The sequence below is a fragment of the Amphibalanus amphitrite genome, unplaced genomic scaffold, assembly GCF_019059575.1.
Source record: "Amphibalanus amphitrite isolate SeventyFive unplaced genomic scaffold, NRLGWU_Aamphi_draft 001574F_arrow, whole genome shotgun sequence".
Taxonomy (NCBI): Eukaryota; Metazoa; Arthropoda; class Thecostraca; order Balanomorpha; family Balanidae; genus Amphibalanus; species Amphibalanus amphitrite.
In genome coordinates this window covers 56,235-81,002 of record NW_024883067.1, presented here as the reverse complement: position 1 = coordinate 81,002, position 24,768 = coordinate 56,235, and the positions used below count along the sequence as shown (strand labels likewise).

The window sequence follows — 24,768 nt, the reverse complement described above, 5'->3', positions numbered from 1 at the left end:
TTAGTTACAGTTCCTAAAAGGACGTCGAACAACCAATGAATTTTTCTTTCAATAAATCCTCCCTCCCTTGTAGTTAGGTGCTTTTTTTTCTTTTCGAAAAAAGGTGCATCCTCTCAATCATTTCAGAATGTCTACGAGCATTATCAGCAGCAAAGATAAACCATGGATGACCAACCATTTAAAAAATAGCATGAGGAAAAGGGACAGACTTTTTAGACTTGCACAAAAACGACAGACAACCTTGGACTGGGACCTATGGAGACAGCAGAGGAATTATGTAACCTTTATAAACAAACAACAACGGAAACTTTACATCCAAACAACAGCCGACAAACTATTGAACCTGAAGCACAATCCATTTAAGTACCACAAGACATTGAAGACTCTGACAGGAAACAGACACAGAGCAAGGATTCCACCTCTGGACAATACTGACGGAAACACAGTAACTGACGAGCAACAAAAAGCTGACCTTTTGAATAACTTCTTTGCCTCTCAAACACAACTTGACAACACCCCAATGTTACCAGGCCCAGAACCGAACACAAATCCAACATTGGTACCAACGTTAAGTAATATTATTGTGGAAAAAGAAGAAGTCCTTAAACTCCTCAATACATTAGATATGCATAAATCCACTGGTCCTGACAAACTGCCTGCCAGAATACTAAAGCTGTCTGCTATCTTAATATACGAACCTCTCACAAAGTTGCTAAACAAATCTCTAGAAACTGCAACATTTCCCCGCTCATGGAAAATTGCAAATATCACTCCCATCTTCAAAAACAAAGGTTCTGCATCAAATCCGATCAACTATCGCCCCATCAGCCTCCTTTCATCCCTATCAAAAATAATGGAACGAATCATTTTCAACAGGATATATGAACATATTACGACCAATCGACTTCTCTCTGACAAGCAGAGTGGATACCGACCTCACCACAGCACTCAACTCCAACTAGCCCACATTACACACAACATGTACAAATCACTTGACCAGGGACAACACTTAATGACAGTATACCTTGACATCAGTAAATATTTTGACAAAATATGGCACGCTGGACTTCTTTATAAATGCAAAACGGACTTCCACATTACTGACAAAGTGCACGCCTGGCTCAAATCATATCTTACTGACAGACAACATATGGTAAAAATAGAAAATTCAGCATCGACCCTACAGACAATAAATACCGGATGTCCACAAGGCTCAATTCTTGGACCTTTACTAGCAATCCTATACCTTAACGGACTAGCCGACAAAACAGAAAATACCGCTTTGCTTTACGCTGACGATATTTCACTTTTTTCACCATATACCTCACACAACAAACTCAATGTGCAAAATTCCATGCAACGCGACCTCAACCTTATTGAAGAGTATGGAAGACAGTGGGCCATCACATTCAGCCCTGCAAAAACTGTCTGTCAAACCTTCAGCAACAACCCTTCCCGTCCCTTGTCAACCCTGACTTTTGCTGGACAGACAATACCAATGACTGACTCACACAAACATTTGGGACTGACTTTTTCAAGTGACCTTAGATTCCACAAACACGTTAATGAAATAATACGAAAAGTAAACACAGCACTAAGCCCACTCTATGCAATTGCCCCCTTTTTGCCACGCCCTGTTATAGAGAAGATATACTTGACGTATGTACGACCACACTTCGACTATTGTGACGCCATTTTTGACGGACATCTGACGGCTTATGACGAACGAAGACTTGAGACATTACAAAACCGTGCCGCAAGGCTTATTACAGGAGCATACTTTAGCACTTCCAACGACAAACTTAGACTAGAACTTGGCTGGGACCGACTAACAACGAGACGAGAAATTCACCGATTGACGCTACTTTGGCACCTCTACAAATGTATCTCTGTCCCAGAGTACATAAAAACAGAACTTCCCAATCACCGACACGCTGACACCACCAGAACATTAAGAAACTCGACCTCACTTACCTTACCTCAAAACAAAACCACACAGTTTCAAAAGTCATTCTTACCCAACACCGCTAGGAAATGGAACAAGCTACCAGCACACATAAGGTCTCAGGAAACCCAACACACATTCAAGAGAGAGCTCGCAGAAGCACTTGGGGCAAAGAGGCCACCACAATTTAATACAATGGGCAGTAAACGTGGGAACACATTACACACACAACTCAGATTAGGGAACTCGGGGCTAAACGCACACTTATTTAAAATACAAAAACATCCTCATCCACACTGCCGGTGCGGTCACAAAACAGAAACTACTATGCACTTCACAATACACTGCCCACTATACACGACAATCAGACAAAACCTTTTCCAAAGCATATCAACTGTACTTGGTAGGAACTTCAATCACCTCACATCTACTGAACAACACGATACACTCATATACGGCACTAACACTAACACATTGAACTGCTCCCGGAGGGTAGCGTTCCTTTTCCAAAAATACCTATTGGACACGAAACGGTTCTAATAATTCATAAATGTACTGAACGGTTCTAATGCATTCATTTCATTTCTTGTTTACTTGTTTGATTTTTCTTGGTTGGAGCTCGGTATTACTTTCAGTCGCTGCTCGATATAATGGCCAGGACTAAGCTAACATGACCAAACCGGGTGGGGGATGGTGCCTAGTGATAGGCTGTGGGCCTTTGTGCCATCTCCCCATAACACCACTGTCGACAACTTTGTCTCTAAATAAATGGTTGTTGTTGTTGTTGTTGTTTTGTTATCCCTTTGGTCACGATCGCACGGTATCGTTGCCGATACGTCACCGCCTTTTTTGACAAATTGGCGCCATTTCGGCGCCAGCTCGCGCTGTCGTTTGGCGCCAAAAGGCTGGAGCCGCCGAATTAACTGGGCGCCATCCTCGCACCATTTTCGATTGCTCATGACTGATGACGGCTGTCTTTTGGTGTCCAATTTTCCGGCGATGAGAGGCGTTACAAAGTGCCGTCACAATTCGCTCTCGCTTCGGTGATGGCGAGGAAATTGATCAGCGAGTGGCATGCTCAAGTATTGATGCTAAGAATAGAAATCAAATAAGAATACCTATTAAGGTAGGTGTGCCAAAATGGTTGTTATAGGTACTGGGTCGCTGTAAAAAAAAAAAACAACTCAATCTGTAATGCTTCAGATTCCGTAATTATATAATATCATATCATTAAATTGAAATTTTTGAATCTATAGAAGTTGAAAGAAGAAAAGGTAATCGTGGAGCAGAATATAACACATCTGCACCAACAAAACATAGCACAGGATCAGTAGCATTCCATTCACTTGTTAGAAATGGTTTATGATCACCGCCGAACTCCTAACACCAGGCATCGAGCCGAGCGAATCTCCGCACAAAACCGTCATTATCACAAAGTGCACATGCCCCGAGCAATATGTGTACTGTCTGGGTAAGCGTAACAGACGGCGGCAACATATCCGGGCAACTTCAAAGAATAAATACTGGTAATTATGGTACAGAACGCGGGTGGGCGGTATTTGTCAGACATAATTGGAACATTTTCCGCTGGAGGAACATAACCCTATTCCTGGCGGGGGGGGCCTCAGGAGCCCCCCCCCCCCCTGAGGTTTTTTGGTTATTTCTCCCAAACGCGTTGAGCTAGGAAGCTCAAATTTTCTGACTTTTCCTATAAGGCTTCTACGCAACATGTCTGAAAATTTTGAGTTGATCTGACCTCAGGTCAGGTCACCAGAGGCGGTTTGGTGACCCTACCTCAGAAAAGTTTGCAATCACGCCAGAGCTAGAGTTTTTGACCGATCAATTTCTTCTCTTCAGGCTTTAGTTAGGGTACCAGTATGTGCAATTTGTATATCTCGGAATTTTGATATCGGTGACCTAAGGTCAGGTCAGTTTCGCGACCTCCCCATTATAAGTCAATGGGGGAAAAATCAACTCCCTGTTTTTACCACTAAAACGGGTCGGAATGGCCCCATATACCATACATGACTTCATATACGATCAACCTTCACTACCTTGAGGTCTGTTTTGCTGTTGGGCAGCTGTGAGGTCATGTGACGTCATCAAAGGTCACCAAAGGTTTTTGGCCAATAACTCCGTACAGGAACAAGATACAGACGCGTGGATGGTCTCATTGTGTTCAGCTCGTCAAGACGCATCGAATGATATACATGATGACCTCGAGGTCACGTGACCTGAGGTCAACCTTTGACCTTGACCTTTCGAGGTCAACATATATGTCATTCGATGCGGATTGACGAGAGGATCACGATGATGCCCTTAGTTTGTTCCTATCTTGACTAATTCGAAAGTTATTCGAGAAAAACTCTCTCCATATCTAGCGCCGCCATTTTGACTTTTTCGACCCCTGTGACGTCATCTTTGACCTGACCTGAAAATGACCTTTGTAAAAATTGTAGACCTTGTCCATGCGTATCCGATGCCGTTTACCGCTTGTCGCTATCTTGCTTCGTTCTCGAGATCTCAGGGGGGGGGCCGAATCGGCCCCCCCCCGCCAGTTTCTTGTCCCGGCGGAGCCCGCCAGGAATAGGGATAAGACGATGCCTTAATAAGCATCAGCGCTGTTTATAGATCAATCTTTCCAAAGCAGGCTAGGTTTATCCATGTAGCTGCACTGGAGTGCATAAAAACATGGTGTCGTTCCAGTTGTTCTGTCTCCGTTGGTTGATATAAATTACAGAGAAACATTGTACATACAATAGCAATATGCTATCCGCTTGTCCCTACTCCCGATTCCCATCAGCATTTTACTTAGATATAAGCTGACTGGAACACTTCGCAGCGTCGTAAAGTTGTTCATAAACATCCGCAACCCGCATCCTCTTACAATATCCGGATTGTTAACAAACCGTTTACCTTCCCAACTAAACAGCTGGTTAATAGCTATAGTCAGACGGTCACCCCCTAATCAGCTGATCCTATCAGCTGATCAGCCAGACGGAGCGAGTGTGTCTAGACGGAAGGCATGAGATTGGGTCACGGGGTTTGATGGGCTGGTATGTCCGCAATCAGCTGGCCAAGGTCAGCCGTCAGCTGACACGTGTTGGGTCCAGGGGGCCATCCTTCTCTTACCTCCCCAGTCCCTTCCTTTCTCCCCTTCCCCTTCACCTGCGATGAAGTGATTGGTGACTCATGGGGAAGGGAGGAGGGCGAAGGACATGGGATTCATATCGAAATCATACCTAGTCAATAGTAGTCATCACTCATTATTTACGTGGCAGACCAAATGTTGGATCGGGTAAATTTAAAGATTGGGTATGTCATGATAACGCACAATTACCTTTGCGATTAACCTTACCAGCTCTCCCTGGCCCTTGATTTACCTTTAAAGCTTAAAATGTTGAATTACGTAGCTATATCAGAAACATTTATACGCATTATTTTTTTTTCATTTGCTTATTCATGTGTTAAATAATCAGTAGTTAAGAAGATCAATACGTTCTAGACGAGACGGAAGGTCTATCGATAATTTGCAGCTGCCCATTTCGGGTCATCTCGTCAAGCTAACCGACTCTACTCCCACCCACTCATCATCTCTCGTCGTCACCCCCTCTCTACTGCCTGATCCCATCAAGGTCACGCCCTCCCCCCCCCCCCACTGTTCCGCGCCGAGCAACAGACATCTGCTTCTGACAACTACTATCCCCGAGAGTCTAAATCTGGAACGGAACTAGCCCGCTAGGGTCTGCGCTGTCATCGCAACTTCACTCCGATGTCAACAAAACAGAGTGTTGGGTCGTCACCGGTTTATAAGCTATCAGCGGTTAAAAGGCGGGGAACCCCCGTGCTCAGAGTCTAAGGATTGTTGAGGATCGGAGACTGCGTCTCCAGTTTCTGGGATGCTTGCAACCAATGGGACAATTGCAACTGCTTAATGTTCAGCGATTCAATTGCTTACGTCTTTCTTGTAACAACGGTCACAACTCACAACGTTTGAAAAAAGCAGATGACGTTTCAGTTTGGTAAGCCAATTTTATGGCTTTGAAGTCAGGTTTGATTTTTTCTGAAATGTGGCATAACTTTGAAATAGCATGAAATTGAAATGCCTACGTAAAGGTACACAAACATTTCATTTTTATTATGTTGGCTCCAATAGCTGAACGGAGGGATCGGCACAGTATGCTAAAAAGAGAGTCTGTTGCGCAAATCCTGACTCCTTCCGTCTGATTGGACTATGGTGGGATAAGAAGAGAACTTTGAATACCAAAATTAAAAGGCGTGCCTCTGAAAGTCGGACACGGTCCGCCACATTCTATAACCCATAAAAATAGCTCATGTTGCAATAAATATACTCTCCCTCCCTCCCTCTCTCCTCTCTCTCTCTCTCTCTCTCTCTCTCTCTCTCTCTCTCTCTCTCTCTCTCTCTCTCCGTCTCCCAGTATCTACCCAGCGCAGCAGCCGCCAAGAGCGTCCAATCGCCCCCGGCTATTCCATTTATGGTGAAATGTCGTCGGAGCCGGGCGTTACAAGGAAGAGGACAGGAGCAGGGCACCGGCCCGAGGTAGAGTATGGAGAACCCTAGTCGATGCAATGTCTCCATGGGTCGTCCCTTGAGACGGTGCTCTGGCCTGGTTTTCTATTTGCTCAGAGAGTATACGGGTGACAGTTTTAATCTTAAAACCTCGCTTATTGAAATAATAATACGGACGAAACGGTGTACCTAAGTCATAAATGCATGTTTCAACTTTCAATGCATCGAAAATACTTTGCTTGAGTTAAACCTTAACACAGACGTGACAAACTACCTGTTTTAAGCCTAAGAAATAATTATAGAAATGCACTATCCCTGAAGTATAATTTCTTGCCACCAGGACAAGCTCAGTTCTAGATTTATCCTTATTTAGATTATTTTAGTGGCATGGGAAAAGAAGATGAGGGGAAGACACTGGGTTTAGCCGAGCAAAGGCTGGTGCTGGGATGGTGCGCCGCGACGGCTGAGTAGTGAGTACATCCCGTGGGACAGTCAAGGCCTGGCCAGGGCCTGGCTACACTATGCGTTTTCTGCGTGCGTCTTTTGCGGGTTTGCGTTTCTTGCGTAATATCGTTCTAGAAAAAGTTCAAGATAATATAACTTATAAATAAAATGTATGCGCAAAAGTCAATTTAGCTCTTAATTAACTAGAGTTGAATATAAAAAAAACTCACAAAAACGTAATACCTATCGTTCGTTTTTCTAGAACGATATTACGCAAAACCCGCAAACCCGCAAAAAACGCACGCAGAAAACGAATAGTGTAGCCAGGCCTTCACATTTACCTGCTTTTTGCGTAAGACTCGCAAAAGCCGGCCCAAATAATTCAACAAATTTCCGACATCAAACTGCATTCAACAGCCACTCTGGCTCGACGTGCCGCTTCCATGGCAACAAAACGCGTGGCGCCATTACCTAATTGTTCTGCGTGCGGTGATTATTAATGCACCTCGCTCAGCTGTGGCAAGATGAATTGAGGGATGTCCTGAGGTCGGCCAAAACCATAACGGCGACACATTAGTAGTGAGATTAGCAGCGTAAGCTATGATACATTCATGGGCCTAACAGGGGTCCGTGTAAAAGGTGAATGGTGATAATCGAGTTGATAAATATGTGTCGGTATTTTATAATGCTAGGCGGTCGGCAGTGCTAAATAAACCTGTAAAGCTTCTCACACAACAGTGAGTTTGCTAATAGATATATGTAAGGCTGCTAATGGTTTCCTGAATATTAAATTTAATGATGATTTTGATTATCGGAACATGAATAAAAGAAAAGTAAGCATTTTGTGAAGTTCGGCTACGGATATGAATCTTATGCTGAATGGAAGTTGTTTCGTATTTCCGATTGCTTCATGAATCTCTTTCAACAGCGTGATCTAATCTCAATGATAAATCCAGGACAAGAGATATATGTGTGTGCTGAGCTAGATTAATGGCTTTATTTTCCGGACCGAGAAATCGTCAACAATTGACGAACGGGTCAGCAGCGGCTCTGGAATTGCTGCTAAGATGCAGAGCCGGTTAGCCATGGGAAAAGTAAACTGGCCTTTCAGGCGGTCACATGACCATGTGCACTGAAAGAAAAAATGACACCCTGTACGGGGTATTGACGGTCATGTCAAAAATAACACCCGAGTGGGGTGTTTTGAGGGGAGTCGCTGAGCTATTATAAATGGGGTGTTTGGCGTACACCCCAGGAGGGTTTCGACGCATAGTGGGGAGTCGCAGCCGCTAAAGGGGGGTCAGCGCCGGCCCACATGGGGTTCCGTTAGACTGCAGGTGACACCCCTCAAATATCAGCCGAGCACCCCTTTTTGGTCCCTAAGCACCCGACAGGGTGTCAAACTCCCAAATTAGGGTGTAAAATATAGCAGCTCAACTCCCCTATTTTTCTGATATAACTCCCCATATTGTTCCTGACCCCCACGCGGGGAACCGCGCGCCTTCAGCAGGGAATCCCTCAGGGAAATTTCACTCCCCTATACTTCCGAAAAACTCCCGGCGAGGATTAAATGTCCTTCGGAATTTGTTTGTTTTGTTTTGTTGGGTTAGGCCCTTTCGGTCGACAAGACCATTGCAGAGCCGGAAGGATGATAGGAATTAGGGGGAGTCATTAGTCTGCGCAGGCACCCTAGTGAGTCGCCGGGGCTGAGCCCGTCCAGAGGACAGGCCACCCAGCCCCAAGGCACTCACTGCACCCGGCTACGGGGTCTCCTTCGGAACGAGAATCTCAGAGTATATTTATAATCGGGTGAGGAGTTACTCTTTCCGTTCGCGGCCTTGCGGCGCCCTGTAGTGTGCACGACCAACGTATGACACGGTAATCAGTCTAGATATCATCATGATATAGTTGGCCACTCTACGCTATGCACGCTTTTGCCTTAGCTCCAAACATGCACCAGCCATTCGTGAAAAACAGGTCCCGATTTTACCAACTTTAGTTTGCGCCATCTATCGGTAGGATTTGAAGCAGAAAACACGGGGTGTCACTCCAGGATAATGACACCCCAGAGGGGTTTCAACGGGGGTGTCTCAGCGACACTCCAATTTTTTGGCCTGCAATTTTTGGGGAGTTCGCTAGCCGAACCTCTCCCAAGGGGGTCATGTACATTTTTGCGGCGTCAAAAGGTAATGGGGCTCCCGTGTCGGGTGTCACAACACCCATGACATCCTAAAATCATGAAAACGGAGCCTAATTTAGGAGTATTTTGGAGTATGTGGTGTCAGATTGTAAGAAATGGGGTTCCCCGATTTTTTTCAGTGTGCATCAATATTTCAGTAGCGTTTGAAACCATTTGCTATAGGAAAATGATCTCCATGATGAGTCCCCACAGTTCCTCTCAATCATTAGGTAGCACGAATCAAAGCGCATAGACATCTACATAAAGCATTGAATATGACATCCATCGTTTTAAGCCACCAGCCTGTCCCTGACGTAATAAAGATACCCAAAGGAATTCGGTAAGATCTCTTACTTCTTTTCAAAAGCACCCTCTGGCCACAGTTATCAAATTAGGCTCATTTCTCTCGAGAAATTCAAAGCGGGCCACTTTAGCGGATGAAGTTTTGCCGATTTCAGCCGGACCTCATTTACATAGTTTACTCGTCTTTGAAATTCATTCTAGCGACAGATTCGGCAAATAATGAATATTGATTGGGGCGTTAATTGTTCGCCGTGAAGGGTTTATATTCAGTGGATCCCGCGGAGCTTCGGTTGAGCTTAGTGGAGCAGAAGGCTGCGCTGTCACAGCCCTTCTGTAAAAGCGGTAGTGAGTCCAGCTTAGAGTGGTAGCGAGGAGAAAAGCTGTCAAATTTAGGTAGTTATTTCATACGCTGTCATAGGAGTAATGTGCATACTCGTTCCCTACCCCATTATAGGGAAAATAACGCTTATAAGCGTTTGCCAGTTATCACAGCTCACCCAGTCCAATAATAATGGGGATTCACGCTTTCTCAAAGGAGCAGGGTGCGCACACTGTTCACTGCTCGACATTTATTGTGTATTGCTTTTGTTACTTGATGATGACATGAGTACTACGATCATTACAATTAGCAATTGTTGCAAGCTTGGAACTGTAGCATCTGGGGGAGGGAAAATGTCCTTGATAACTCAGTAGGGAGCTGTCGAAATAACGCACTTGTGTAGCATGCGAGGTAATAAACACATCATCGTTGGAAAGCTGGTCGCATCACATGCCATCGTGTCGCATCCATTTAGATACTGATATCAGATCCAACACCCCAGTGTACATACTATCATTCACATAACATCACAACATAACATCATGACGTCACTAAACCTCACGTCACTCCTGAGTAACGCACTGTGTCAGTCATACCAAAGCATGAACCTCCCTTGACTTCCCAGCGTAGTTCCCATCGTGATTCCCACGCAAATCACGCTTTGCAACGGCTCACTAGAGCCCGTGGGAGAAAACGCTCAAAAGGTCGAGCAGGAGTCACGCAGGTGAAATAATGATGAGTTGCCCAAAAGTGCCACTCATTCGGTCGAGAGTTACGTCAAATGAGCTGGAGACCGTTGAAGCCTACCAAAGCCCTACTATATTTAGGATGTTTTGAAAACGCACGCAACTATCCGGGGATGTTTTTAACCCTCGCATGTGTGCGGCGTTTGCCAGCTTCTAATGTGTAGGGGGGGGGGGGGGGGTCGGTTGGACCCCCCTTGCCGTTTGGCCCCTGATCTAGCTAGAGCTTCGCGGAAAAAACGAGCGTGTTGCCCGTGACGAGCGGAAGCCGTTGATACCCAATTTTAAGGTCCTAGGTCATTGGTTGACCTTCCAGGTCAGGTCAATGACCCAAAGTCGGGAAAATCGGGACCTGTTAGAAAGTCGTAAAGTGTGGCTGCTAATGGGTTTTTCGGGGTGCTGATCACGAATATCGTGTTAGTTTTGATCACAGATGATGTCTTTAAGCATTTAGACCAGGTCGGGTCAGGTCAGGTCAGGTCAACCAGGAGGCGTCGTGACGGGTATTCGTAGTACGTGTCAACCGCCTCTGACAGCTTCGTAACATGTTACGAAGGCACCAAAACTACTTCGTAAATGTTCAAATGGTTGCTAAATTCGAATTCAGCTCCAAAAACTAGCCTAGAAACATGTACAGCTAGAAAAAGTGAACCGAGGTCACCCGAGGTCACCAAAGGTCAATGACCTGACCTGACCTTCAGGTGACCTTGACGTCCACCCTAATGCATGGAAGCAACATCAAATCACATGTTTGAACGTTTGAAACCACGAAAAGCTTGCAAACGCGCGGCTAATGCGAGCCGACATACGCAGAATCGCGATTCCGGCCAAACATGGTCTCGGAAAAGAGGTCACAGGTCAAAGGTCATTTGTGTCAGGGTCATGAAATTTTCAGGGTAGGTGTAAAATTGATCAATGTGAGGGTACTGAAAGTTTCGTCGCGATCGGCCGCTTTTTACGCGAGTTATTCGCGAAAAACCATGGGGGGGTCCATCCGACCCCCCCCCCCCTACACATGCGAGGGTTAAATATATCACGCATCATCATTACGCTTCACACCAAATGGATATCTCGAATGGTCTAAAGCACTTCTCACACGCGCCCGCAATCGTGAATAGAGACTCAAATGCACCAGTCGCCGCTAGCACAAGTGGTATCGCTCCGTATTTGATTTTACCACACCCAACCATCCAAACACGTCCAGACCTTGGCATCAAAGGCAGCAGACCGCCCCATCAACACAAGTGTCAGTGTGTGTTGAAAGTGAAAGGCTATTGTGAGGTGTTTGGGCTCCTTAGCCGCCCAACTAAGCGCTGGTGCTAGGTTTCGACTTCTCCAGGCTGTTTCTCTGTTCCCAGTGGAAACACCTCAGATCTGTAACGAAAACAGACAAGGAAACGACGACGGAACGGCGGCTCTCGTGAAACAATAACTCACGCAGGTCAGAGTTCACCCAGTGTCTTACGCATCAAAGTTTCAGCGGTTCATTTCAGTAGCGCCGTGGACACTCCCACGTGTGCCGGACGGTGAAGTTGGAAAATAATTTTTCAGAGAACGGAACGGGATGTCAATAATACAATTTTCATCCAAGTTACCTTCAACTCTCCAGACCATCATTCCTGGAATCGAACAACATATCTCTCAATCTCCTCACTTCCTCTCTCTCCTTCTCCCTCATTCTCTCTCTCTCTCTCTCTCTCTCTCTCTCTCTCTCTCTCTCTCTCTCTCTCTCTCTCTCTCTCTCTCTCTCTCTCCGAAGCCCTTACGATGTCCGTCGAAACCCTCGCCGTGCGTCTGCTTCGGCACGAAGATTTGCATACACTTCTTGAACTTCAAAGGATTCCTATTCAGTCCGGATAACTGACAGAGCTCCTGGATTTTTTTCCAAACCAGTGGCTCTCACAGCGCACGCGATTCTCACAGTTTGTATATAATATCTTACAGCTCTCTTACTCTCATAGCCTTCAAACTCTCAAAGCTATATGCCCTTCAAATGCTTCAACCGCTGATGTTGCGTTGCAGTTTGCAAGTTGAAAATAACGCTCAGTGTCGCTCCAGTTTTCTCACCATTAACGATCATTAGGTGTTAATGCATGCCGTTGGCAGTGATTTAGGAGTGCGAAAATCGTGAGAATGTCGAACGGAAGGCAGGTGCTCCGCTTAATGTTCAGCAAGTCAGACCTGCAAGGACATTGCCGGCTCTGATTGATGGCAACGCAAGCTCAGCAGCGGGAGATTCGCAGCGGCTATACCATTTAGTAATCTCCATTGTTTTACCAAAACACGCTGTAGTTATTTTTCTCTCGAATTACGAAAAAAAAAACAGACAAAAAAAACTGCCTTTGAGGAGCCATTCCGTTATCCTACCAAACTAAAGTTTAATGAAGTAGATACCCATTTGCTATTTCCCTAGAGGCTTATTTGATATTATAGAGCCTTTTGCATTTTTATCAAATTATCTGAATAAATTATTGTTTAATTAAACTACTAAAGTGAAAGGCATTTTTGCTATTTGCATCGCTGGTCTTCTAAAAAAAACCGTTGCAGAGGCAGCCGAACGACTAACGTTTTGTTCCGAGCAAACCTGGACATCTCATCACCCTTGCCCCTTCCCCGACCCCCCACATACAACCCCTGCGGTCCAAAATAACCTTATCAGCCAGAAGCGCGGCTAGGGCGGGGTCTGGGGATGGAGGGGTGAGGGGGGGGGTCGTGCTGTACCCCATCCATTACCCACCGACGCGTGCCAGAGCCGCTGTCAACGCTGTCACCCGGACCCCCCCCCCAACCCCTCCCTCACTGACACCCCCCCCCCCATGACCCCCTGGCCCTCCGAGCACCCCTCTCCCACTCTAGAGTGCCCCCGTATCCATCCCCTCCCCCATTGGGCAACAGCTGACCCTTTCGTGACCTGTAGACATAAGTTTATGTTATCAACCATCGAGAGGCCGCCAAACGGACGGACAAGTTCATCGGTCTAACAAAAGGGCTAGCTGGAAAGGTAGACGGGGGAGAGGGAAGGGTTAGTGAAAGAGAGAGGAAGAGAGGGAGGGGAGCGGGGTATTGTTTGAAGGTTAGGCTACTTTATGTGTTAGCCACAGAGGGGTGAAAGGAATAAAAGATGATATGCTGGACCATAACGACTTAACTAGGCGGCGTGGGTGAGGGTGCATGGCAGGGACGCTCCCTTGTCATTATGTAGACCACTGGGTAATTAGGTCTGCGGTGGCACCGACAGAGAGAGTGGGGAGGAGGGCAGAGGAGGGAGCATCCTAGAGGTCACCAGCCAACTGCAGTGTCTCCCCAGGGAAACACGAAATCACACCCCGGCTAGTTCGGAACCAATAGGATCATGTGTCTCGATCACGGCAGCACGACAGGGTCGTTTTTTCGCACCACCAAAACACCCATAAACTGGGTAAACCGCGGACCGGATGGGAAAAGTTGGACTGCCTCCGTATCCTCCGGCCTTGGATAGTAATTACACTGGGAGGCGGCAAACCACACACTACAGCAAACAAAGGAAGACGCGGGGGCGCTGCGGGAAGGGTTTACGCCGGAAATGTTATCATTTTGCCGTCTTTTTTTCTGAGGTAGGTCGTACTAAACCGGAGGTGGCCTGACCCTACCTCCTGTAGGTTAGGCAGGGCAGACGATGGGGTATTAAGGCGGAGCAGACAGACGGATACAGAAACAGACAGATGGATGGAAGGCCACAAAGACAGACTGGCAGACAGAGGGACGGACACACAGACAACTGGAAGATTACAAGGACGCGAACAGAGAGACAGACAAATAGATAAAAAGTCATGAACACTGAACGGACACCGGTGGATGGCAGAGGTGGACCAGTGGACGGTGGATATTAGACAGTGGACGGCGGGCGGTGGACATTAGACAGTGGACGGTGGATATTAGACAGTGGACGGTGGACGGTGAGCGGTGGACGGTGGACGGTAGACGGTGGACGGAGGGCGGTGGACGGTAGACTGTGGACGTTAGGTGGTGGACGGTAGACGGTGGACGGAGGGCGGTGTGTAGAGGTGGACGGTGGGCGGTGGACGGTAATCACTAAACAGTGAACGTTCGACGACGGGCGCTGCACAGCAGTGGCGGATCCAGGGGGGGGCTGCGGGGGCTGGCAGCCCCCACCCAAGGAAAACTGGCGCCACTGCGCCGAAGGCGCAGTGGCGCCAATTTTCAATTCGCAACTCATCGGAGTGCCGCATACTAGGACTAGGATGCAAAAATCAGTCGAATAACGTCGTTTCAGTACGCTCCGCACCGATATTTCCAATCGTGTGGTGTCACTGTACATACTGATCCTGGGCGCCTCTTGTCAGGGCCACTGGGCGCCAATATTTCAGCGCCAATACGATGCGACTATGGCGCCCATCCGGGGCGTGGCGCCCAATTATGACCTGCAGCCCCTCCCCAGTGAAAATCCTGGATCCGCCACTGCTGCACAGCACCCATCATTCTTTACCTTCCGTGACGTCACCTCTAACCAGGTGGTCCATCTGCTCTCCTCTCATAATTAACCCCGGCCTCCCCGACTACCAGCACGTGATATCAACACCAGAGCGCTCCCGCACTAACGCGCTACCATTACGCCGTGTGTAATTTCCTGGAACATGTGCGTGCGGCCCGTGCGCGGCCAGGGCGGCTTCTTTGATCGCGTGCGCAAAATAATAAACGAGCACCGTGGCTGTTAATTATTTGTTGAATGCCGTGGTTTTAGCCGGCGATGGTGAGGGATAATGCAACACCCCATATGGCGGGCGGGATTTGAGGCGGCAGGGCCTGCAATGAAGGGCTAGCGGCAGCGCGCAGCGGCAGCGGCAGCGGCTGCGGCATCGGGCCAGCGGCGGGGCAGGTGTCCATGTAATCATGGCCGCAAAAATGAGAGTAACGAGATTAATTTCAGCGCAAACAATGTCCAGGATGATGTAGTGGCCGCGTTAAGCCCGGGCTTACTAAGCGATTTGGCCAATGGACCAACTGTTGTGATAAGCCGAGCGGGACGAATGCTGAAACATTGCCGCGTATGTGCGGTCCGCCGCACGTGGCGTGTGTTACGCTGAGTTCAAAATTACCGCACACAAATGCACGCTCCAATAAGCGCGGACCATTCAATTTCAAACTACCGTAACCGAATGAGATCTTCACTAATGGGGCAGATGGCAGTCGCGTTTTTACGCTCGCTTCAGTAATCAAGTTTTTCAAACCGCAATTGAATAATCTCGTTTTTTGCGACAACTGATAGCCCGCGGTGAGTTTCTGCAATTCACAACCGTTCTCTCTCACACTATTTGCATCTCCCTCGCGTCATTTGCATCTCTACGGGCCATTAGCTGTCGATCTTCCCAGACACACACACACAGTTCTCAGTCCTCACTGACAGCCGCTGGCCACTTGGTCTCACATTCGTATGTAAATCCCGTGCTGTTCACACCCCGCATCCTCCCTTGATGGCGTCTCTCGTCTCTCAGCTGGCCCAGACGACTATAACTTCCTCGTGGCGCATTCATCCATCATGCAAAGACTACCGAGCTGCGAGTGACCATCAGACCACCTCAGGGCGCCCAGGGGCGCGCCGGGGCGCCCAGAAGCCCGCAGAGGGCGCCCGGAAGCCGTCGCACGTCAGCGCAGCGCCTGCGGCGCCCGCGCGTGCGTGAAGTCACCATGCAAGTCGCGCTCAGCTCGCTCCTCGACGAGAAACGTTGCAATTACGTTAGCGCTGTAATTTCGCTCCGGAGAGCGTCTGGTTGCTAATTAAATCAACCCCGTAGTACGAACTGATTACGGCGTTAGGATACTCGCCCACTGGGCTTCAAATGGTCTCGCTTCACAGGTGGCCCGCGTTGGGCGGACGGCGGGCGGGTGGTTTTCGGTGGGCGGGCGGCGGGTGAGTTAGGATGACTCCAGAGAGCCCCAGAGGACGAATAGTGGGGCTGGATCGCCACCTCACGTCCCGTCTGCCATATGGTGCCCAGCCCCAGCAGCTATCTGCGACCAGCCGGGCGACGTCGACCGAGGTGCCACAGGGTTTTCTGGCCGGTATCGCTCCTGGCAGGTCCATGACTGGTCGGTTTGGGTCGGCAGACCGGCACGCGAGGCGCTGTAAAATTACCGGTCCGTAGGGAGCATCCTCGGAGGGTTGGGAGCACGAAAAACGGCCGGGGTGGGGTGGACTAACGGCCACCGCTAGTCAAGTGCACTCTGCTGTCGGAGGGCTTGATGTGGGAATGTGAAGAGGTCGTGGGGAATCCATGCCCTCTGTGGGCGCGATCATGGGAAAAAAGCGCCACTCTAACGGGAAATTCCTAACGTTGGATGCCGCCGTTGGGGCCGGTTTTTATACAAAACGTCTTCTCTGGTGCTAAAATAATCGACAGAGGTGCCAAATAAAACAGTCGGCGTGCTAAAATGAATGGCTGTTTTGTGCTCGCGTGTTTGTTTGGGCGACACAATCTGTCTTTTGTGGTTAGCCCTGTGGTGGGTCTATAAAAGAAACCTCAGCGTCGTTTGGGGGCGAATAATTTCGCGGTTCTTTCAGGTCGATTGGAGGCCGGCGGCTGTGGCGGCGGCTCGCCGCGAGACCGCGCTGACGGCTCACGTTTCAGTGCTGACGACTGACGGCCGATTTTATCCCTCTCACCGACTAATCGAACCTCAATGGGAGCTCTAACCACAGCTGATTGTGACGTCACGCCGGAAACCGAGACCCAATTCGGCGCTCGTGAGGACCTGTCCCGGCCGGTGTCAGCGGCTGCCACCACGGCTCTCAGAGAATCAGAACAGGTAGTAATACTACACCCAGGGACTGGAAACCTGTCGGGGGCTGTCAGGTTCCCTCAGCAGGTCTCTCTTTCCCTCGCCTCCCCTCTGTCTACTCTCCTCAGCGGTTCAGCCGAGCTTTTTTCAAACGACCCGGCGCCACCTCGGCGGCCGAGAAACCCCAAAAATGAATAATGGGGCCCCATGTGGCGGGCGGGAATAAATCAGTCGCTTGTTTCTGGGCGACACGAACCACGCCAGTCCCGGGGAGAATGTGCCCAGATGGCGGGACGCCCCTGATTTCCTGATAGTGATAGCGCAGGGGAGCCGGCTCAGATTAGGACGCCATACAAAATCCCAGGTTTCCTCGTTGGAGAGAACACGGCTGAAAACGTGCACAGATGGTCGAGAAGCCTCTTCCGGCTTGTCTAGGAACGTTTCGTGAGTGATAGACCCTGGCCTACTTTGGCTGAATCTTCAAAGCCGAGATCGATAGCCGATAAAGCTGTTTGGGGGCAGGTTATTTATTGGACCGGATATGGGATAAAGGACGAAAGAAGGACCGAAATGGGCCTCCTTCAAATACTAGCAAACGATACAAAGCGTGCTACTGGATTGAAACCACGAGGCGCGAGTAAGGTCAAATTTAAACGTTGAGCGAAGCAGGTGTAAAAAATCGGCGACTTTCACACGGTGCTGGTAGGAACTGCCCTATCTAGAGGCGACAATGATCGGAAACAGGCAATCTTCAAACGATCTCAACCACCAATACTCCCTAAAATACTCTCTCAACTGTGTGAAAATCGGAAACACTTGTCCTATACCGCACACAAGATGGATACCTAATAACACATTTTCAGCTGCCCACTGCCGACTGATTCCCTGCTTCGAGACATCCGCCTGTCTGAACCACAACATCCATAGGAAGAGAGCGATTTCCTCCTGTCCGAGCGACTGTAACAATGACTACAACAGGTGGACTGCAGGAAGGTTCCAACCGCTAACCGTCGAGCAGAGGCGGCCGGCCGAGACCGGCAAATGTATGGCTTCCTTCCGGTATTTCCATTGAAAATTGAAAGGTAACTCAACGATACCCTAGGGAGGCACTACGTCGGTAGGTATGGAGCGAGAATGCTGCAGGGGAGAAACCTGTCGACCGGGATTATCCTGTCAGATAGCGACAGAGCGGACTAGCCCCGTGGGAAACCGATCCGTCACCGACGTCAGTTTCCGGCAGCTGTCAGAGCGTGACGTATTCGTTTCCGGTGCTATCAGTGCGCTGAGTGCCCCGTGGAAACTGATATTGTGCGTGGGCCAGCGTGGGAGAAAGAGAGAGAGAGAGAGAGAGAGAGAGAGAGAGAGAGAGAGAGAGAGAGAGAGAGAGAGAGAGAGAGAGAGAGACAGAGAGAGAGAGAGAGAGAGAGAGAGAGAGAGAGAGAGAGAGAGAGAGAGAGAGAGAGAGAGAGAGAGAGAGAGAGAGAGAGAGAGAGAGAGAGAGAAGGGGGGGGACAAACGAAAGTAGGGAGAGAAAGAAAGGAAGGATAACCATCAGTAGCAGTTAATTTTGTAGCTATCATTTTGTTTACTCCCAGAGCCTGTTGTGATCAGAAGCACAGGACTAAATTCTTAAGCTGATGGACATGGACTTAATCTCAACACTCAACACTCTCGGCAAGACAGCGATGGGAATAGTGCATCTGTTGATTGTTACACCTTCATTTGCTTTTATCGGTTGCAAATTCACGCTTGAAACCATCTTTTCACCATTCGTTCCCGTTTTAAAATGAAAATAACCCGTTGAAACCCCAATTCAAGCGGTGTCTGGGGAACCGTTATGCGAAAATACCGGTGCCCAGACGGTTTTCAACACATGTCATTTAACGTGAGGCACCTCTGTGCTCCAAAGCTCCGACCGCGGTGGCGGCGGCGGCGGCGGCGGCGGCGGCGGCGGCGGCGGACAGACATGTTTTATAGCCAGCCGTGACGGAGCGGGACAGGGGTGACGGCGTTTTTACGAGCGCCCCGGGAAGCAGCGGACGCACCGGTGCCGGGGGCTGGCTCGGAGTGGAGGGGAGGTCGAACGGGTGGGTCGTTACTGCACCCTCCTCCCCTCTCCCGACCGGCCAGCCAGCCTGTGTGCCGTTAAAAACCGTAGGAGGTCTCCAATACTCTCCTAGCATTCGCCCATAGTCCCCGAGCAATTCGCGAGGGTTCGGCAGGCATGTGAAAATCAGATGACAGTATTGTATCGTTTTATGGCCGGGAGAACCGATAGAGATGTGAAGGGTAGAGTATAGCGCCCCAGGGGGCGTGACGCTTGACGTACCCCGGATGGAAACATCTGTGAAAAAGGGTGCCGAGACGCGGCGCGGCGGCGAGCGGCTTTGATCGGACCGTATTGAGTCGGACTGTTTTAACGACTGGACCAAGATGGCGTCAATGGGTTTATAGCGAAGACTGTATGCGATTACGATCAGAGGAACGATGAAAGAGGCAGACGGCTGAGTGTTTTTCTGAATTCAATTTCAGCTACGCCTGAGTGCCAATGATTAACAAGGGTGTGATGAATAATGCGTCCAGTCTTTCAAGAATCCCACTCGAGTGTGCTCGTTACGTTATAAAATTCAAAACAACAAAGCGAGAGGCAAGAAACAAAGACGAAAACTCACAAGGAATGTTAAAAGGCGTGAAATAACAACTGTCGTAATATATTTGCTTTTTAAAATTCAGGAAGCGCTAGCTCAAGCACCAAGCGTGTAAACGACGCCCACACGTTGAGATTTGGATAATTATTTTTCAAAAACTGTCATAAACACGCGTAAAGTTTGTTTGAGTCGGCCGTGTCCGCGGCACCTTCATAGGAAGGAGAAAGAATCAATACTGCACTGAAGCGTCCGTCATTTCGGGAAGTTCCAACTTTCAGCGTTAGCCCTCAGTTGCACAGCGGGGATTTTGACGCCGCTCGTGCTTTTGTCAGATGTGAACGTTGCCTAGTACGAGTTCCGAGACAGCGATATCGTTGACGAGAGTAGAAAAGACGGATGGCAGGCTGACTGAGGGACTAAAGTGAACTTTTTACTAGCAGTTTAAAACAATTTAATGCGATTTACCGCTTATAAGTTTTACCGAAAAATCGTTTCAGGTACATACACTGGATGAAAGCTGCAATACATACATTTTGAGTAAAGTGTGTGCACATTTACTTGACTTCGATGCAAGTGTAGCAATCAGAAATGTAGCACTCAAGCACAAACTCAGGTGTGTAGTATTTTGATAGTAATATTTTAGCATTTTGTTTTACCCTGCCCAATCTTTTCATCAATGAAAGGTTATCAACTACCATAATCCCACATTATTATTACAAGGCATTTCAGCTGAGCTTCTGTTTTATAGCCCCGTGACAAATCTGCCATTGAACGAGACGGTTGAACATCTGACAAATGTTACATGGTCTTGACGATATATGAGTCACAACTCACAGCTGGCAAATAGATCCCTCAGATACTGACCCAGATAAAGCAAATCGTTTGTACATTAACACTCCAGCTGGACCAACCTTTTGGATGCGTAATTCTCTATAAAGCGTCCCTGTCTAACCGACGGCTTTGACAAGTACGTGACATATCAAAATGAAGGATTGACTGTCCTTTTACGTTCAGCTGTTCGGGTTGTAAATAACGGAAATGATGCCAATGTTCGACAGGAGCGTTTAACAATGCCTCAAAAAGAATTACATGTCAGACTACACAGATTGTTTACTTGAATGATAAGGTAGAAATCGAGCTATGTTCATTTTAGATAACAACTCACTATTGTCAAACCATCATTTACCGGTCGTTTACTGGGACGATTTACATATTTAGTGCTCTTTTACAAAAAAATCGTGTTACATTCAAACGCACCTCTATACCAAAATTCATCACTTCATCTCTATACCAGAAATTCCAGCCACACAAATACTCGACTTTTCGCATTCAGCTTCTTGTCCTGGGGGAAACACCCCTCGCCCCTCACGCCTGACTACTTCCAGTTCCCATCTTGTTATCGGTTCACTGAACTTGTCCCTTTGGGTCAGTGAACTGTCCGTCCTCCCCCCCCCCCCCCCCGCTGCAGATCGGCCAACTTTTCACGCGGCGCGCTAAAAAGAGACCGTTACCTTTTCCTGTCACTGAGTCCCACTCGTTAGGCGCCAAATTGGGCGCGGGAGGTGTCATAGCAGTCGTTTATGCAAATCACGGACTGCTAATTGGCCGATTTGCGAAATATCTCGAAGCTCATCAGACTGATTTGGAGTTTATGCACCTCGGCTGGTCAATGTTTGATGTGGTAGCGGGGAAGGTCCAGGAAGTAATGGGGGGGGGGGGGTGAAGGGAGGGAGGGGTGGAGGTGTCGGCGCTTATTCATGGAAAATCAATGTTAAAAGTCTATTTACCCCGATGTGGGTTCTATTGTGATGTGCATTCGGAAGGTGAGATGCTTCGCATAAAACACGGACAGGCGGAATACGAATTAAAGGGACCCTCCCACCTTAACATTAGATTTAAGTTGAGATAGCCAAAATGGGGTCCCTGGCTCACAATTACCGGTTTCGGCACTCACAACATCGAGAAATGCCTTAAATCGGAAATATTGAATTTCAAAATTGCAGCATTTTGATTCAGAGGGGCTAATGCATTGGAATACCCCTCTGAATGTGTAACGTCAGTGCAGATATCTAACAATTTTTAAATGTTTGACTAAAACGTTTTGTAGCACGCGGTGGTATATGCTGCTTTGCGCGCAACAAGTGCCGCACTTTCAGCTGCCAAACTATTGCTTCCAAATAAAGTCGCTAAGAACAGCGGAGATCCCAAAAAGTAAACAAAAGTAAAAATCTAATATCTTGAAAACCGGTGAATATTTTTCGGTGAAATTTGGTAGATATTCGTTTTCGCTCTTTCTGAGCCGAGCGACATCACTTTCATGCCAATTCATAAACTTTTTTGAAGGTGGGAGGGTCCCTTTAATGCTCACCTCCCAAAACACGTGCAACTTCAATGCCTTTGTTGCCGAAGCTGCCCGCCCCGAATAGTCTCAAACGATCCTCTCCCCATCCCCCTACCCCGAAAACCCCAAACAGCATCCTAACTCCCACTATATCACTGTAACTGCCCCAAACTATCTCTGAATCCCCACTATCACAGGTATACCGTGCCCCGACCACCCTGATCAGCGATAATGTAGTTTCAGTAATGAACAGACGCCATCTGCGTTGCCATTAACGGGCGACCATTAGCATATGATTAATGGGCGACCGAGGTCGACGCCGGGCTGGAGGACGGGGTCCGAAGCAGCAGCGGAAGACGATGGTCATTGAACGGGGGGGGGGGGGGCTGTCTGGAGGCAGAGGGAGGGGTAGGGAGGTAATGGATGGTGTATGCATCATACTGTATCGGTAGGACTACCGGATATCTGCGGTTAACGATAAATATGTGATGGAGTGAAAACGTCTTTTGGTGAAGTTAGCAATGTTATTATCAATTGACATTGCGAAACAAAATTATAAGGATTAGGTGAATCATGACCCGAAAGCTGAATATTGATAACTCAAAATGAAGTTGCTACACGACAAATCAGCTGCTATCATATCGCCGAAAATGTTGGAGGAGCATCACAGATTCAATTACAATTCAGATTAAAATGCAGACGAAATGATTTGAAGCACAGTGTATATCAATAATTTGAAGAGTATATAATCAGAAATTGCGAGATTCTTCCATACACAACAAAGAAAAACATCCCATCAGGTGCACAGGAATAAAACCTCTGACACCCATCCTTCCACCACACAGTCCAAACCCTGAACCGGGAAGGACATCGCCGTATTCCCACCCTACCCCACCCACATAGCACAGCCCTGACCCACAATCCCTGCCCCTCCCGCCCTCTCACCGCCCACTGTCACTCTGGTCCCTCGAGGGCGTCAGCAATATTCATCCATCACATCTCTCTCTCTCTCTCTCTCTCTCTCTCTCTCTCTCTCTCTCTCTCTCTCTCTCTCTCTCTCTCTCTCTCTCTCTCGCTCTCTCTCTCTCTCGCTCTCTCTCTCTCTCTCTCTCTATCTATCTATCTATCTATCTATCTATCTATCTATCTATCTATCTATCTATCTATCTATCTATCTCTGCAGCCCCTCTGTCCTGTGTGACACTATCTTACCGATCGACAGCACACATTACACAGGACAGAACACTGTGCCCAAAAGCACTGCAGACACTTCAGGAAAAAATATACGATGGTTCATACTCCTCACCAATGCAGATAGCGGTGCCATTTGAGCTCGCTCAGCGCATTGGCGATTGTAACTCAAATCAGTTCAGATGGTGGCTTGTTTCGGTGGTCTTGTTCGTTTGTGTTGGCGTTGCTATTGTAGTGATGCTGATTTGGTTCAGTAATCATGAATATAAATGCGCACTGTGTAGTGTGTTTGCTTACACGCAGAAGTTTGTAAAGGAAATATTGAATGATAGTATAGCGACGAATGCAATGAATGTGGTTACAAGGAATCGATAAAGCGCTATCAATGTTAGGAATTGTTTGCGAATTGCGATATGATTCAGATATATCAGATATGGACTGTGTCTCTGATTGCACAAAGACAGACTGAGACGGGAGAGCATTGGACTTCCATGAGCTTTTCTACATGGTTCATAATTCATAAATGTGCTCTGCAAGAACGCGGCAACACAAGTTTTGTGTCCCTTTATGCACGCATAGTTAATTTATGCATAGATCGACAGAATAATAATTAGGAATAGCGTACTTCTTCAGGACGTAGTGCTGTATTTTACTTACAACTGAAGACTAGAGCAATGAGTAAACGTTCTGTCAGAAGTTAATTATGAATTACTGGTGTACTCTGGATTCCAAATATACACGAAATAAAATGGTAGAACTTACCTCAACATCTGACTTTTCGGCATCTGTAGATTTCGCAGAACTTGTCATGTTGTCAGTCCTCGCGATCTTCTGTCACCATCAATGGGGCGGCTAAATCTGTCAATTTTAGCGCGGGAATCGACCCAACAACTCAGTTCGTAAAATAAAACACACAAGTCTCTCAACCCTAGCAGGGTTTTACCAAAGTCACTGTAGTTCTCGTAAGTCACTGTTTTGCAAAGTTTGTAATACAATATTTCTGCCTCCCTGACTTGTCTAAAACCTCAAAAGTCACCAGTCACAAAGGCAGAGCGTTTTGTTCCACCTCTTTCACTTTTCAGCAGAGAACCGCTAAATTTCAGCGCACTGCGCGAGCCGCACGAACCAAAACCGTTCAAACCCCGCGCCGTCCGCGGCGTATCTGTCCCGCAGAGGCTCCCTGGCTGTCCCTGGCCGGCGTAGCGCGTGCGGCCGGCGGCCGGCTGTAACGCGCTCGCTGATTGGTCGAGACGCCGGCAGCTGGCGGGCGACCGGCCAAGATTGCCCGGCGTTTAGTCCAATTACAATGCAGTTAAAGAAAATGCCACATCCATGCCGTTGCGGTGC

The 24,768-nt window shown here is 48.0% G+C and overlaps 1 protein-coding gene across 1 annotated transcript in view; it reads right to left on the bottom strand.

Moving 5' to 3' along the window:
* The window catches only part of LOC122373935, a 63,769-nt gene extending 39,207 nt beyond the window's left edge, over window positions 1-24,562 (bottom strand). Inside the window, exon 1 of the mRNA XM_043352393.1 lies at window positions 24,184-24,562. Within this exon, the coding sequence (XP_043208328.1) occupies window positions 24,184-24,231 (48 nt within the window). The 5' untranslated portion in view covers window positions 24,232-24,562. The remainder of the gene's footprint in view (window positions 1-24,183) is intronic.
* Window positions 24,563-24,768: the final 206 nt, after the last annotated feature.